Consider the following 16,900-nt stretch of genomic DNA (forward strand, 5'->3'; position numbering starts at 1 on the left):
GAATATTCCTTTCTTAAGTCCCATGAAGCACAATTGTTGCTTTGTAAGAAATAAGAGAAATTGCAGGCATTTCTCCAACAACAAATGTTTCGTATGCCTTGCTTCTCTCTTTCCTTGCTTTCTATTAAACAGTAACTACTTAATTGTAGTGCAGACTTTAAAAATAACTTTTAAATTGTAATGAAACTTAGATGTCATGGCCTCAGTGCACACACATGACTGAGGGGAAGTGGTAACATGAACAGCTGTGACTAAATTCATGGGTGGTCAGGCAGTAATTCCATCGCGGCTACTGCCTGGCCTCTGCCATTGATGGCAGGGTGATCTCAGTTTCAGAAATACTGACGTGTAAAAAAAAAAACCCCTTGGAGTCAGTGCAGTGTATGCTTCATTGTTGCTTCCTGTTTCGGCCCGTAATAGTCATTCCTAGATCAGAAATTTTATAGCACAGTTGGTAATTATTGTGTGCATATACCTGTGTTCCAAAAAGGAAAAGAAATAAAGTCGATGCTTTATACTTTTTTTTTAACTCTTCCTGAATATCAACATATAAGTAGATTATTTTTCATCCTAGATGTGTTTGATGGACATTTGCTGGGTTCCACAGACAGCCAGGTGAAGGAGAAATCAACCATGAAAGCCATCTTTGCAAATTTCCTTCCAGGAAATAGCTATAACCCTATTCCGTTTCCTTTGTAAGTATTACAAAGAGCCAGTGCTTGTTGGGTGGTTTTATTTTTACTGAATTTAAAAAAAAAAAAAAAATCTCTCTATAGATTTACTTTCTACATATTTAAATATGTTTATTTAACTGTATGTGGGTATTTCTCAATCCTAAATTATGCTTCATCATAGTCTTTGGGTATAATGTAATTTGTAGAACATGTTATATAATACATGAGTGGGTGAAAAACGTTAATTAATGTTGCTTAATGCTTAAGTTTACTGGTTCTGAAAATAATTGTTATATGTGTATATATATACATATATTTTACACATATATATATATTTTTGTTGTTGTTGAAGATGTATTGCTACATTTGTTGATCTCAGAATCCTAAAAATTTTATTGCTGATCGTATATAGGATGATATTACCCAATAATTTACTGGGACATGGTACTTTTTCTAACAGTGGTGATGAATTACAATGACTCATACAAGTGTTTATGTGATCTTGTTTGTATTGGGCTCCCTTAGAGTGGGAAAAAATACAAGCTGGCTGTGAGAGTGTTTTGCTTCTCCGGCCGCTCTTGTTACATTGGGACAAGTGTATCCAAAAGGTGGACATTTGTTAATAAGGACTTTGTCCTTAATCTGACTTATGTATTTATTTATTCAGTCAACATTTAAACTTATTGATTGCCAGCTCTAGTGCCCCAGGGTGTAGTAAAAGATTAATAAGGAGAAATCACTGCTCTCGGGAGCTCACCGTCTTGGGGAGGAGACAAGTAGAGACTCACGATACAGTAGTCTTACATACTGTGATAGTCGTATGTAAAGATCCTTGTTTTCTCTGTTTCAGACTCGAATATCTTAGTTTCTTGACTGCTTATGGTTCTCTTTTTTTATGACCATTGCACATGCACTGGCTTTCTTCTTAGTCATTAACTGTCAGTCTTTCTCAGGAGAACTTGACTAGACCCTCCCCCCAGATTAGGTCTGTTTGCTATGTGCTCTCATGATTCCCTCATGGTACTTACCACAGAAGGTAATTATACTTATTTGTAGGATTATTTGTTTTTTTTACCCCACTGTACTGTATATTCTACCATGCCTATTTTTTTTTCTTCACTGTTGTATTGTTACCATCTTATACATGTTAGGTGCTTAATAATAGTTTTGCTCAATAAATAGGTGTTACACGAATGAATGTTTCCCTTGGAGGTTTAGGGTGGAGGTTGAGAGAGTAAGATTTGGGTTAAAATGGAGTCACACCATTGAGTTTCCATGTGATAATAGGAGAGTGGCTATGTTATGTTCTTTCTTACTGGACTAGTAGCACATTTCCACAATTCTAGAAGACTTTTCTTTTGGACTTAATAATAGAGCAAAGTCTTTTACGCTTATGTAAATCCTTTTTGAGATGAATATGGCCTAATGTTTTGGCGGTGTGGGAAAAGCTTTGTTTGGAGTAACTATTCCAGAACCCTCTGATTTGAAAAGTAATTCTGATAATTTTCAATTGCCTTCAAAAACTTTCTGTTGATATGTTTTCGTTGGCTGTTTGGTTCAAGTTCTGCATACATTTTGGCTTACTTAATTACATTCTTATAATTGTGCAGTATGTACTTAAGATTGTCCTGAGCTGTATTTGCAATGTGTTCATGGTTTGTATATGTGACTAATTGCTAATTTTGTTCTTATTTATTTATGTACCTCAAATTTTGAACAGTGATCCAGATAAACACTACTTAATGCATGAACATGAACGGGTACCCATTGCAGTCTGTGAGAAGGAACCCAGCTCCATCATAGCCTTTGCTCTCAGGTACTATTAATAGGGCTTTTCCACCTGTGGTTATATTTCTATATTTTATGTGTATTTATTAATCCCCTTGTTGTTGAGATCTGTCACATAGAACAGAGCAAAATGAGTAAATATAAGTAAAAACATACGCTCTTTGGGTGTGATAGCTTATTCTGTTTCTATCTGAAAATAGAAACTCTTTACCCACATAATTATAGGATAATTCTTAAGAAGGCTCCTAATAACTAAATTGACTAGGCAAGTTGTTTACTAGTCCTTATATCCTCTAACCATTCTTCCTTTATACTATAGTATGTACCATTGTATCCCTTCCTTCAATTTACTTACTGACACAGTACTTAGAACGTATTTGCCTTATAGCATGTGAATATCTCTTTGTACTCTTCATTGCATTTCCTTCCTGCTTCTCACACATAGCAGGTAGTTTTCTTACTTAGAGTAATGCTGTTTCTGTGCCTTAGCCCATTTATATGCCCACAGTAAATCATGTGTCTTAAAGAAGCATCCATCTTTAGAAATATTTATATATTATCTCTAAAAGACCAAAGCTTTTTAATCTTAACGGTATCTTGGCAGTGGTAGAACCTAGTTTAAGTAGAATCTAAGTTGTTTAATTAATTTTTTTATTGCAAGGTGTTGAAATTCTGATTTTTTTATATATTGGTTATAAGGAGTACACTTATTCAATAAATATTTGAATATTCTACAATATGTGGTATAGTAGGTATTGGATGTACAAGGGTAAACAAGATAGATTTATATGCCTCAGTATTTAGAGTTTACTGTTTGGATAATGAGGACTTTTCCTTTAGAAGATTTCATAAGAAAGATTTTTTATCATTGCCTTTTGGCCTTTATGAAGAAAGTATTTGCTTCTTGCTTTATTGCTTAGTCATACTACATTAATAGATAAGAAAGGTAGGAAAAACATATTTTGTACTATTAGGAAGCAAATATTCTAGTTGAAGTCACCTTTTTCTAATGTCTTGGCAAAACAGTACACCCTGAGATGCTTCTCTTGTTCCCTAACATCTGATTTGTCTAACTTAGGGCTCCCAGGCTGCTAGTCCAAGAGTTGGATTTTTGTTTTTCCACCAATGCAACATAAAAATAATTTTAATACCTTGAAATAGAAAAGAACTCTCTCAAGTTCCTTTCCTTTCTATTATGCTAAACCCTGAAGTTTCATACTTTTAACCCCTCAAAGTATTTGATCGAAATGTTAGTATGCAGGCCTTCACATTCTTTGTTTAGGATATTGATGCTGGTTGGTGTGTTGAGTAGTATTTTGTATTCTGTCTGAAGACATTGACCTTCTTCATGAAGTTCCTACTTGGTAACTTTTGTTCACTAAATGTATTTTATTTGTTTCATTATGGGTACTTACAATGATTGTATTTTTATACTGTAATACTTATTTGAAAGCATATTTATTTTAAAAGGAGAGCTTAATGTTTAACATTTTTTAACCTATTTCTACCCTAAGTTGTAAAGAATACCGAAATGCCTTAGAGGAATTGTCCAAAGCAACTCTGCGGACCAGTGCTGAAGAAGGGCTTCCAACCAATAGGTGATTTGTGACTGAATAGAATCTATTTTAATTGAGCTATGTCATTTTTCTAAATGCTCACACTTCAGTTTTATCAACATGAAAGTTTCTAGGATACACACTTATATTTTAGCCAATAATTGATAGAAGAAAATTCAAGTATAGCAAAAGACGTTAAACTCTTTCTTTAGATACTGTTTTCTGATAATTGCCACAAAAGTGCAGTGTATATTGCAGATTTAAATTTTAAGCATTTTAATTGTTTTTATTATTTTCATTAAAAAAAATAGTAATTTGTAAAATTAATAAGGTACTTACTGTTTGTCTTTGTAACTTAAAATATTTGTGAATTTCCCATAATAAGTAAACATTCTAATAGTGAAAACAAACAAACAAAAACCCCCAAGCCTCCAAAACCGTTTCTTTTAGTGTGTTCAGTATTCTAGACATTTAGACAGAAATTGTCATAGTCTTATTATTTTGATTCTTATAGAGACAGGTTTTCCAACTTTACTAATGTTATAAAATTTTATTTGAATTATATAATTATATATCACAATGATATGAGAAATATGAAATTGGTTATTTTCTGTAATTCTTTGATTTATCTATGTTAATATAGCTCTAATGGACTTGGGCAAAATATTATAAAAGCAAGAGCTTATGCTTTTATAATATTTTTCCATACACATTTATAGTATAACATTTTGTTTTTTGAAGTCCAATAGACATTTTAAGACTTTTTCTTCCATTTTCTAATCTGTGTTTATATAATTATGAATCAGATCTATGATATTGTGGGTGGGATACATGGGGAGTAGATTAACAAAGGAATCAGAGTACTTGTAGTTTTCTGTCTGAATAATCTAAAACCAGTTTTTCTTTGTTTTTCGTTTTAGTACTTCAGACAGCAGACCAAAGAGTAGCAGCCCTGTTAGGTTACCTGAGAGCAGTGGAGGTCAGACAAACCGTACAGCAGAAGCAGAACCACAACCAAGTAAGATTACAAATGGAGAAGTAGTTATTAGTTTTGTTTGTAATTGTGGTTTGAAGAAGAAAACACATTAAATAAGAAATGCCATCTGGCAAGGATTTATTTCTTCTGGTCTTGAAATATAATATGGATTTAAAATTTTTTTGTATATCCATTTTTATACATATTTTGCTTTTCTTTGATTCCTAAGTTTCCTGTCCTAGGAACTCACAGGTCTCTGCAGAAAGAAGCAGGATCTGTCTTTCTAGCTAGAGTTTTCAGATCAAAGTGTACAACCTAAGAAATACAACAGCAACTCGTTTTTGGTTGTTGGCATTGTGAAAAGAACTTCTTATGTATTATCTCCTTTCATCTCCACAATAACCACACAAGGGTTATTTAACACATCCCCATTTTTCAGAAAGAAAGTTTAGACTTAGATTAAGGAATTTGCTCAAGGTTATACAGGTAGTGGAGAACACTGGATTTGAACTTGGGTCTTTGTCAGTTGGCAATGTATTCACTGCAAGTAATAGAAAACTCGTGGCTTTTGGGGCTTAAACAAATGACAGTTTGTTTTTCTTGAATAATGTCTGCGGTGGTTCAGCTACTCAGCATTGTCATGACAACATAGGGGTAATTTTTCTATGAATCTCTTTAAGTTTTACCCGTGGTCAAAAATATTCCACTTAATCTCTACATTTGAGAAAGAAAGAAGGGAGGTATAAGCTGCAGCTGTTCCCTTTTGTGAGGAAAGTAGAGATTTCCCTTTAATCTCATTAGTTAGAACTGAGTCTCATGACCACCGCTTCCTGCAAAGGAGACTGAGAAAGTGGTGAGCAGCGTTGTCCTGGCTGGCTTATATAAATCATGAGTCATTTCCTGGGGCTGTACATGCCTCCTTTCTGTATCTCCCCACCCCAAATGTTGACTTCTGTTAGCAAGGAACAAGTAAAAGGCCATAATTGTACCTGGTACCTTCAGTAAGCACTGTACGATGAACATTTGGTATGGATTTTGTAGATGGTAAATGTACAAGATTAGAATCATATATACTAAGCCCACAGATCACACATATTAAGCTCAAAACCAAGTATAAAAGTATAGAGCAAGCTTTAGTAATATTTTTGGCCGTCCTGTACTACTTACTTTCTGATACATGTTAAAAACAAAATCTTATATTTTGCTGTGTTAAAATGTAAGAACACACATGTGACATAAAGATGTTACCTTTAAGTTTGAATTCTCGTAGCTTGTAACACTGTTTTGTATTAGTTTAATTAATTGTATTGTAATACTATAAGAATTCAGTCCTAACTTAATCTTGTTGCTTAAAATAGTATGACTGTCTTAGAAATACATTTTTCAAAGGTTTTATATAGAATTTCTCACATTTTTATATATAGCTATCAGATCATTGTTCTTTTTCTGTTTCTGATAATAAGAATGCTTGACTGCTCCCTCCCAAAATCCCTTAAACCTGTGGAATAATAATCTGTGCAAATGGGAATGTCAGTGTTACTCGTATTTATCACCCTCATGAAATGGTTACTGCTAACAAGGGAATGATTTGAAATTTTTAATTTTTCCACCTGCAATGATCTGTAATTAATATGTTTCCTCTTATTTTTAGCCAAAAAGGCTTCCGGAATGTTGTCCTTCTTCCGAGGGACAGCAGGGAAAAGCCCTGATCTCTCTTCCCAGAAGAGAGAGACCCTACGTGGAGCAGACAGTGCTTACTACCAGGTTGGGCAGACGGGGAAGGAGGGGACGGAGAACCAAGGCCCTGAACCTCAAGGTGCGTCAAAGGAGACCAGTTGTGCTTATTCTGGGCTTGGACTGACTGGATTTAGTTGCTTGTGTTCCCTGAAGCCTTAAGTAGATAATTCTTAGTGCTGAAAGCAGGGTATTCCTTCCTTCTCACATCTCAGTGTGGTAGAGTGGAGAAAGCATGGCACTTGCAGAGTCCACTGGTCTCAGATGTCATTGCTATCACTTACTGTGTGGCAGAATCAGAAATCCTTAGTTTCCATGCCTGTAAAGTGGCAAAGCAATGTCTTTTAAGGACTAAGTGACATTACACATGTAAAATACTTGTCTCATTATGTAACTCAGAGTGTATATTCAAATGTTTTTCTTCTGCTGCACCCTCAGATGTTTCCTGTCTTTTCCAGTCCCTGTAAGGTTGAGACTATTTGTGTGCACCTTCATTTTAATATTTAAAAAAACATGTCTACCTGATTGTCTTTGAGTATGGGAGTAAACCATACTGCTTCTGGGCTGTGATCCTTAAAAGGCATTGGTGCTCGGAAAAAATAATTTTGAAATGTGAAACTTGGAGGATGACTTGTTCTTCTAGATAATAAGAAGTACTCAAATCTACAGTAATTAGAGTGCCTCTGGCAGTAGTTTTGTCAGACAAATCTGTCAAATATAAAAAAGAAAGTAGCTCTGAAGTAGACACTGGTCTATTTTACATGTAATATACACATCTTAGTATACGATAAAGAAAGCCTGGCAAACTATTGGGGAAAGATTATTCTGCCCATGGGGAAAACTGCTCAGAGACTCTGAGAAACAAGCCCTGGAAACTATTAATGTAAGAATTGAGTTAGTATATTGCTACCATAGGAATGACGTAAATATAAGAAAAATTATTCTTTAACTGAAAGTCTCTATTTTTAATCTAAAAAATTGATCTTTCAAAGGGTACACACATTTTTATTGTGATAGTTTACATGGTTGAATTGTACATATAATCCTTGCATCAAGTGACTTGACTATGATAGAGAGTTGACTTGTTAGTTTTTATTGTGATGTCAGGGAAAAAAGAACAAGCAAAATGAAGTGATAACTGTTTAAAACTTTGGCTTTACTACTGATATTAAACCTTTTAGATGAAGTAGATGGAGGAGATACACAAAAGAAACAACTCACAAACCCTCATGTGGAGCTTCGTGAGTATGAGATAAAATCTTGTTGGTTTGGGGACATGGATTATAATTGAGCTAACTATTACTTGTGGCTTCTAGCTTCATACTAGCTTCATACTAGGTTCTTGAAATGAACATTAAGTGTGTGTGTTTTATTTAATCTAGATTTAGTTTATAAAATGTACATTTATTCATTTATAAAGAAAGTTAATTTATGAATTTAATTGAAATTAAAATTTAATTTATAAATTATAATTTGATTTAATTTCTAATGTTTAAATAATTATTTATTATGTAACCTAGAGCCACAGAGTCTTGACAAGGCATCTAGAATTGTGTGTAACTGTGTGTGCCCAAAATTTATCATCCAGAATAATATATATAGTAAAATTTAAGATGTAAAAGTACAGTGATGAAAATACAGTAACTGGTATATAATGAGAAATGGGTCTTATATTGTGTTTGATTTTTCTGTAACTATGTAAGGGTGGTCATCAGATGGTCTCTAATCCTCCCTGAAGATCCTTTTAGCAGAATTGTGACGATTACGGATGTAGTAGACTTAACATGAAAAACTCATGGAGAAAATTAAATGGTTGTATTTGGTGTGAGTGTGGAGGTCTGGGCAAGAGGAAAAAGATATTTCTGATCCATAAAAGCTTTGTTTTTATTTTCTTTAACACTTCTATGTATAGAATTTTCTGATGCTAATGCCAAGTTTTACTGTCGGCTCTACTATGCGGGAGAGTTTCATAAGATGCGGGAAGTGATTCTGGGCAGCAGTGAAGAAGATTTCATTCGCTCCCTCTCCCACTCGTTGCCCTGGCAGGCCCGAGGAGGCAAATCAGGAGCTGCTTTCTATGCGACTGAAGGTTTAAGTCTTTTTAATGACTAGCTAATTAAATAGCACCCATCTTTTTCCCTCAGACAATTTATGAATGACTGTAGCTGAGGTAGTGCGATACTGTCAGTTGGCAAACAAAGTTTTCTGGGTTTTTTTTGTTTGTTTTTTTTGTTTTGTTTTTACATTTGTGTTTTATGCTATGTCATAAAATATTTTAAAGAATATACATGCACATGGTATGTAATGAGAGACAAACATTGATCATATGCATATTAAATATTTTTTAGTCCTGAGTTTTCCAAATGTCATTAGTAACAAGAACTTCTTGAAAACTCAAAAGGGTACCTCAGAGCTAATGAGAGAAAGATAAAAGCAGAAATATTTGGCCTGAAAATAATAGGAAGGCCAAGTTCCTAACCTACTAAGGTTTGCAGAAGATCATGACCATTTGTGGTTCACATTTCATTCTCCAGACCCACTGAAAGCAAAATTATTTGAGATAATGCGGCAGGAACGATGTTGCTTGATAAGAACTTCCATAACTGTTACTTATTGGATTGCTAACAGAGGAGTTTATAAAATTTTAGTTACTAGTTTTAGAAAGTAGGTCATCTAACTATGAATTTAAGGGTGTTACTTTCTATCAAAAACAGGCTTCTTGACTCTATAAGTCCTTAGAAGCCCTTTCAACTGTTGAATTACTTGAACCATGTTCTGATCAGAATTTTCTCTGTGACTTCAGAAAATATTCCTTAAAAACATGAAGCAAACAAATCGTTTGGGATCTTTGGAATGATTTATTATAGATTACCTCAGTAAATACTGTGGGTGAATAAACACATGACATTTCTGCCTTGTAGATGATCGATTCATTTTGAAGCAAATGCCTCGTCTGGAAGTCCAGTCGTTCCTCGATTTTGCACCACACTACTTCAATTATATTACAAATGCTGTTCAACAAAAGGTAGAAATCCCAAACCGTGATCTATAATTCGAGTTTCCTGGGTTTTTTCACATCCTGAGAAATAGTCCTGATGGCAGTTTCCTCTGTGCCAAGATATGAACAGGGCATGGCTAGATCTCTGGTGTGCTACTGACGTGTGATAGAATGCCGTGATTTCAAGCTCTTTCCTACCTTTGCCAGTGAGGAACCAAGAGGTCTCGAGCAAGTTGCATTTAAGTAGTATACGTATAAAAGTCAATTAAAAACATTAAGATTGAATGAATATAACTGCCCATTTAGTGATTTGTAATTTGCTGAGACAGACATTTGAAATGTGTTGAGAAATGAGTGCGTGGGTCCCTTAGGCAGGAAGAGAGGAGGAGCCTGTGGCGCAGGTCTGCCCAGTTGTCACTGCTCAGTGACCCTCCCAGTAAGAGGATGAGGGAGTCACATGGCTTTTCTTTTTTCATTTATGATTTAGTTCATGTTATTGGGGAAATCCTATGTCATAATAGCATGTAGTGATTTGAGCAGTTGTGAGAATGTTGAGGAGCTAATGTTTTTATTGGCATTGCTGCTACTTCCTCCTGAGATTCAAGGGCTCGAGTTTCTTTCAAGGTCCTTCGGTCATATTCATAGAAAGTCCTGTTTGGATATTGCATGAATAATCCAGGTATCACTATTAAGTTACAAGTAATCATTCTTGATAAGAGTTAACTTTCATCTTTTCTTGATTTAGAGGCCCACTGCATTAGCCAAAATTCTTGGAGTTTACAGAATTGGTTATAAGAATTCTCAGAACAACAATGAGAAGAAGTTAGATCTCCTTGTCATGGAAAATCTTTTCTATGGGAGAAAGATGGCTCAGGTAAGGATATTGGACTGTGCAAAGCATTTAGCTACTAGAACCCTTTGTACTTCTGGTTCCTGAATGTATTGAATTAGAGAATAACATCTTCTGTGATGGTTAATATTAAACTGGTTACTCAGCCAAATTTAACTTTTCGCTAGTTGAACTCTATAAGAAAGAATAAACAGGAATATTGTGGACTGGTCCTAAAATTTAGCATATTCAGTATCCTAGAAACACAGAATTAAAGGGCGGGTAGACTTCCACCTCTCAGTTTTAAACATGGAGAAACTAAAACCCAGAGAAATTAAGTACTTTATGACAGTCACAAAGATATGCCTAGAACTCAGGTTTTCTGTGTTCTAGAACAGTACCCTTCAAAGTGCTGGTTCTTGAATTGTTTCCAGAATGTGGTGAGATAAGGAACTTGTACTAGAATGTAATTCAATGCACTGCTTCTTCATTGAGAATGTCTTGCTATGAGAAAAACATCAGCTGAACTAAACAGTGTGCTTCATGATACAATTGATTTACATTCTGGCACTAGCCCCTTATGTCATCATGAGCCAGGAACAACTGACTAGCAGCGGTCTGTCAAATAGACCTCAGGGCGCTGGCCTAGTATCCAAGTCCCCTGACCTTTGAGTCTGTTGCTTTTGCTACCATCCCAAAATTCCTAGAGATACTCTGTTGTTTCTAGGCTGCCATAGTAATTACAGAGTTTTGGTATCAAAACTTTTAAGTTTCGTAAGACTATTTGCATCTGGTTTTTAAACTGCCTTCTATTCCAGTGATACATATTTGGAGTTACTTGGTAATGTTTTTTAAAGACGATTAAATGGGTCAGTTATTTCTGAAATGTTTCAGTAACTGAGTACTTGGTATTTCATTTGATACAGTTATATCACTATGCATTTTATGTATTATACACTTATGCATGCATTTAATGACTTACGTTATACATGTTATGATTAAGTTTTTAAATTAAATTTAAAAGTGTATATAATGGTAGTAGATACAGGGAACCTTTCTGCGTTTTCAATTTAATTACAATTACTTAATCATTTGTAGCAACTAACAAAAATAACCGAGGATTTTCTTTCTGCTAGGTTTTTGATTTGAAGGGTTCACTTAGGAATAGAAATGTAAAAACCGATACTGGGAAAGAGAGTTGTGATGTAGTCCTGCTGGATGAAAATCTCTTAAAGATGGTTCGAGACAATCCTCTGTATATCCGTTCTCATTCCAAAGCTGTGCTGAGAGCCTCAATTCGTAGCGACTCCCACTTCCTTTCTAGTCACCTCATTATAGATTATTCTTTGCTGGTTGGACGAGATGATACCAGCAATGAGCTGGTAGTTGGAATTATAGGTAAGTCAAAAACATGCCTTGCTTATAATTCATGTTCATGATTGAAAACAGAATAAAATTTCAAGATCATACTGAACCTGGTCTAGTGATAGCTTATTGAATATTTTCACCAACTTTCATTTGAAAATTCGAAAGTAATAGTTTTTAAATTCTAATACCCTCTATTCAGTTTCCTCATTTCCATTTTCATTATCTTTACCAAAAATGTCTATTCAAAAGTCACTTATAAGTGAAGCCCCGTGAGGTTTTGTGAGGATTAAATAAATTAATACGGGGGAAAAAACCCTTAGGACAGCACTTGGCATATTGTCAGAAGTCAATAAACATTAACTATTGTAGGAGTAATAGTAATAGTAATTACTATAGTCATTTGCTTATGTTTATTAACATAACTTTACTGCTAATATTGCTCCCTGCAACAGATTATATTCGAACATTTACATGGGACAAAAAACTTGAGATGGTTGTGAAATCAACAGGAATTTTAGGAGGGCAAGGTGAGCAGCATTTTCATTTTGTTTACTCTTTAAACTGTTCTCATGTTTTCCTTATCAGTTGACATTTAAAAAATGGATATTTTTAAATTCTTAAAAAATAAGTGGTTATTTCTCATCTTATCATCATTTCCAAAATGATCCAATAATAAAGGGAGTTAATTAGGTGAGGAAATACTGGGTTTAAATTTGTGGTAAAATGCCAGAGGTTCTCAAAATGAAAAGTTGAAAAAAAAAGGGGGGGGGGCAGAGGTTCTAAATGAGAGGTTGTGTTTAATTAACACTTGAAATCTAAGTTCTCTGAACGCTGCTTGCCCCCTGCGCTTTCATATATCTTCATCTCTAGGCAAGAGCTAGGCTTTTAAAATAGAAACTCCAGGGGGGGTGGCCGGTTAGCTCAGTTGGCTAGAGCATGGTGCTGATAACACCAAGGTTGCCAAAGTTGCTGGTTCGATCCCCACATGGGCCACTGTGCACTGTGCCCTCCTTTAAGTAAGTAAGTAAATAAATAAATAAATAAATAAATAAATAAATAAATAAAATAGAAACTCCTACCAGGAAGGACCTGTGCCTCCTTTCTGAGACTGCTCGGGTGTATGTGTCTTTCGGGCAGTTTACATGCAAGAACGTAGTTGTTGAAGTCAGTTGGCTGATCATTTATGTGATAGCTTTCTTTTTCTCTTTCATAATCTTAGGTAAAATGCCAACTGTGGTCTCTCCAGAGTTGTACAGGACTAGATTTTGTGAAGCAATGGACAAGTATTTCCTGATGGTACCCGACCACTGGACAGGCTTAGGTGTGAACTGCTGAAATGAGGCAGTCAGTTGGAAATGGACCATGAAGGAAAGGGGGCTGGAACAAAGGACCAAAAATAAGCTGCATGTTTTATTTCTTCCTCCTATTCACCACTGTTCCCAGGGCCTTTCAGTTTTGTGGCTATGCAGGATGCCTGTAACTGAAGGGTTAAAGCTATGGATTTGCACTTTTTAGTTTTTGATACCTACAAAGTGGCTATCCCTCGGCTGGAAAGTTGTGTGCACATTTTTTCACTTAAGCTTAAATATAGACACATTTCAAGGGCTAAGATCAAATGTATGGTTAGAGATGAGGAGATAGGGGGAAAATGGGTTGTCATATTTGCTAACAATCTTGTTAAGAAAATAATGTCTCATAGACTGTGATTCTCTTGGCATCACATTTGACACCTTTTTTACTTGGAACTCATTTGTAGAGCTGGTGAATTTTTTGTTGTTGTTTCTTATGTAACAGTTTAATGTTTCCTATTATCAGAATTTCTGAAACCTTTAAAAAAATTCTGAATTATTCTATTAATGGCCAGTTAAATGGGTTGACACAATCTGTTCTTGTTTTACCGAGGAATTTGACTTAAATTGGGAATCCTGCCATGTTCTGTATCTTACCCTGTTTTCCAGTATGTTTGATGTTTTTCAGGTTCTGTCTTTACTTCTCTGTGGATGACAGGAGGCTACAGCCATTAACTTTAAGCCTTTTTACAACGTTTGTGCAATTTATATGTTAACCTGCATTTATCTGCACACACTTTTACTCTAGGTTTTTTCCCTCCGCTTTCAGGGAAACATCAGTAAATGAGTCTACAATGACTAAATCCCCAAAGTTTTAGTATAAAGTCTGATTAGGAAGACTGATTAATGAAGGATTTTTTTTTTCATGTAAAAAATATGTAATATAAAAAATAGGCCCGATCCAAGAAATTGGGTGAGAGAGAAGCACTTGCTTTTTTTTTGTAACGGTAAAGTGTCTTTTTCAATATAACCAGCAATATAAGTGATAGCTATAAAATTAGAAAGTTTCCAGTGTGGACATCCCTGTTTCCTAACTTTCTGCAGGAGTTTCTAGGCCAGTTCTGACTACTGAGAATTAGTAAAAGGTAAGATAGTCTTAGTAAGGAACCTCTTGTTTAATAAGAGTGGTTGTTTAAAAAGTGGTCAGAAGTACTAAGAGTACTAACGTAACTGAGTATTTCCTCTTGGCTTCTTTCCATAACAAGGCTATTTCGGGGATTTATAAAGTTGTAAGAGTTCTCCTCTTTTCAGGCTTCCTATAATATAGCACACTTTTTTTGTAACTTTCACATAATAATGAGAACAAATATGGATACATTCCAGTTACAGAGACTATAATACATGAAATAGGAACATTTTGGAAAGTTTGCTTTAGAGAATGAAAGCATTAGTTTGGTGTATGGTGCTTATTAGGAACGTGGTTTGTTTTGAACTAGAAGCAACGTGACCACGGATTTATGACTGATTTGATGATAAGCATTTTTTAAAAAATGTGGTGTGCCTTTTGAAAACATACAAAACACTGGTGATTTCAGTTTTGATATCAAAAAACTAATAAAGGAGTTGTACAGGAGTGAAACATATGTGGAACATTATTAGTTTCTTATGTGTCCAGGAGCGATGGATGTTGCATCTCATTTTGAATGCAAGCACTATTTTGTCTCACTGTTCAGTTTTTCTGTCAAGATACTTTGGGTTATTTATCCTGTCTGTTTCCTGCACCCCCAGTCATGAACACTCCAGTGGAAAGTATCTTCCCCTGGCTATAATCAGGTTGGTAGTCTCTTTGTTTTAGTCTTAGTACCATATGTGTGGCTTGGATCCTTCATTGGAATGGCTCCAGAAAATAATTATGTGTCTTTTTTATTTTGTTTTCCTTGTCCATAACTTGAAGAACTATTTTTTTAAAGTACTCCTGCCAATTAGATACTTTTGTGACTAAAAAAAAATCCAATATAATATAATCTGAAGTGATACTTGCTGCCTTGCAAGGGTAATCTGTCCTTTTAAAACTGTCTTAATGAAGGAGTAATATAAAATGTAATTTGTTGTGAGTGGTAGAACTGTATCCGTACCCCCTGCTGCTCATGTTTAGGCCACCCATATGTATGAAATATTTCAAATACTGTGCTACTCAGTGTTAAGCATTGAATGACGTTACCTCTCTTGAATTCCCTTTCGAGGCCTGGAGAATATTAATGCTGAAAAGTTAAGAATAAGGAAGAAATCTTAATACTTTCTTCCTTAGAATAAAATATGAATCCTGAGATTAATTGCTAGTACGTAGCACAAGAAAACTATATAAACATTGTATTGTGTAAAAATCTTATTTACAAATGTGAAGCTTTTTGATGCCATCAAAATTTTATTAAAAAAATAAAAGGATTTACTTTTTTCTTACCCAAGCCTGAGAAAAATAAGGGGAATAAGCTGTTACAAAACCTTTTGTAGTCTATTGACTGTTTTAAATTAATAGATACTCAAATTTTCCTATAAAATGTCCTGCTTATAATGTTTTCCTTGATTCAGCAGTGATTGGTTTTCTAGCTTTGGCTTTTATTGGATAGTGTAAAAAGTAGGGTTGGATTGGTTTTTGTGGCATTAATTTCTCCTTGGCATTTTACCCCTTAGCAGTGCACTTGTATAAAACTACCATGGAAAGTAATCTACTTGTAGAAAGTTTGCTTAGCTAATAGAGTGGAAACTATTGTGAGTGAGCCTGATGGAGAAATAGATTGGGCCATTCAGTACTCCTTAGTAACATACTGACTTATGCAGTGTTCAGAGCATATAGTGCAATGCCTTTTCTTGTTTTGTTCTTTTTTGTAACACAGGTGCAGTGTATTATAGAAATATTAAAATTACAGTCATGAGCATTTTTATTAATGCTTCTGTGCTGATTTTGTAAAAAATGTACATTATGTCTTTTGATGGGTTTAATTTTAACTAGAGAAATGATATTGTAAATCATTATAGCCTCTTCTAATTTAGTGTGAAAAATTCAATTAACAATATTGAAAATAGTCAATGTATTATATTGTATATATTTCTCTACTTTGGTTCTAGCTGTTTTATATGATTGACATGTTATTTAAGAAATAAAACTGCCTTGACCTTTTGAAGACTTATACTGTAAATAAAGAAGACTTACAATAAACTGAGAATCAGCTTCACTTAATTTTGAATCTGCTTGAGGAAATTAATAAGGGGAGATGGGGTTTGGTGCGCCGGCCTGGTCCCCGGCCCCTGGCCCCTGGCCTCTGTTGCCTTCTGTTCGTTCTCGCCCTATTTGTTTTCCAAGAATTTAAATCTTTCACCAATCCTTTTCCTTACATCACAGAAAGGGGATCTTAAATCATAGGTTCCCTTCCACCAGTAAAAAGCGGCCCGACCTTTTGTGCCGTTGCCCAGCCGGGAATCCTGAATCTGTCTCAGGCTGTCTCAGCTATTACTTTCTCCCATATTTAGAGTTTACCTGAAGTGGATCCAACTGTGCTGCAACTTGGCAGCTGTGGGCGTGGCGGCCCCTCATCAGGTGCCTGGACTCACCCTGGGTAAGTGAGAGACCAGGCTCCCACTCCCAGGGGCACTCAGATGGCACCGCTGCTCTGCTTTTCCCTCACAGTGG

At 35.1% G+C, this 16,900-nt stretch overlaps 1 protein-coding gene across 7 annotated transcripts in view; it reads left to right on the forward strand.

The window, feature by feature from the left end:
• Nucleotides 1-16,436, forward strand: part of PIKFYVE (phosphoinositide kinase, FYVE-type zinc finger containing) — a 69,881-nt gene extending 53,445 nt beyond the window's left edge. For all 7 annotated transcript variants that reach the window (XM_019726947.2, XM_019726946.2, XM_019726951.2 and 4 more), the window contains 12 exons: nt 575-695; nt 2,395-2,490; nt 3,977-4,060; nt 4,939-5,036; nt 6,646-6,810; nt 7,910-7,969; nt 8,641-8,817; nt 9,650-9,753; nt 10,472-10,600; nt 11,692-11,953; nt 12,376-12,450; nt 13,143-16,436. In XM_019726947.2, the coding sequence (XP_019582506.2) occupies nt 575-695; nt 2,395-2,490; nt 3,977-4,060; nt 4,939-5,036; nt 6,646-6,810; nt 7,910-7,969; nt 8,641-8,817; nt 9,650-9,753; nt 10,472-10,600; nt 11,692-11,953; nt 12,376-12,450; nt 13,143-13,258 (1,487 nt within the window). In that variant the 3' untranslated portion in view covers nt 13,259-16,436. The remainder of the gene's footprint in view (nt 1-574; nt 696-2,394; nt 2,491-3,976; nt 4,061-4,938; nt 5,037-6,645; nt 6,811-7,909; nt 7,970-8,640; nt 8,818-9,649; nt 9,754-10,471; nt 10,601-11,691; nt 11,954-12,375; nt 12,451-13,142) is intronic.
• Nucleotides 16,437-16,900: the final 464 nt, after the last annotated feature.

This window comes from Rhinolophus sinicus, linkage group LG01 (genome assembly GCF_036562045.2).
Source record: "Rhinolophus sinicus isolate RSC01 linkage group LG01, ASM3656204v1, whole genome shotgun sequence".
Taxonomy (NCBI): domain Eukaryota; kingdom Metazoa; phylum Chordata; class Mammalia; order Chiroptera; family Rhinolophidae; genus Rhinolophus; species Rhinolophus sinicus.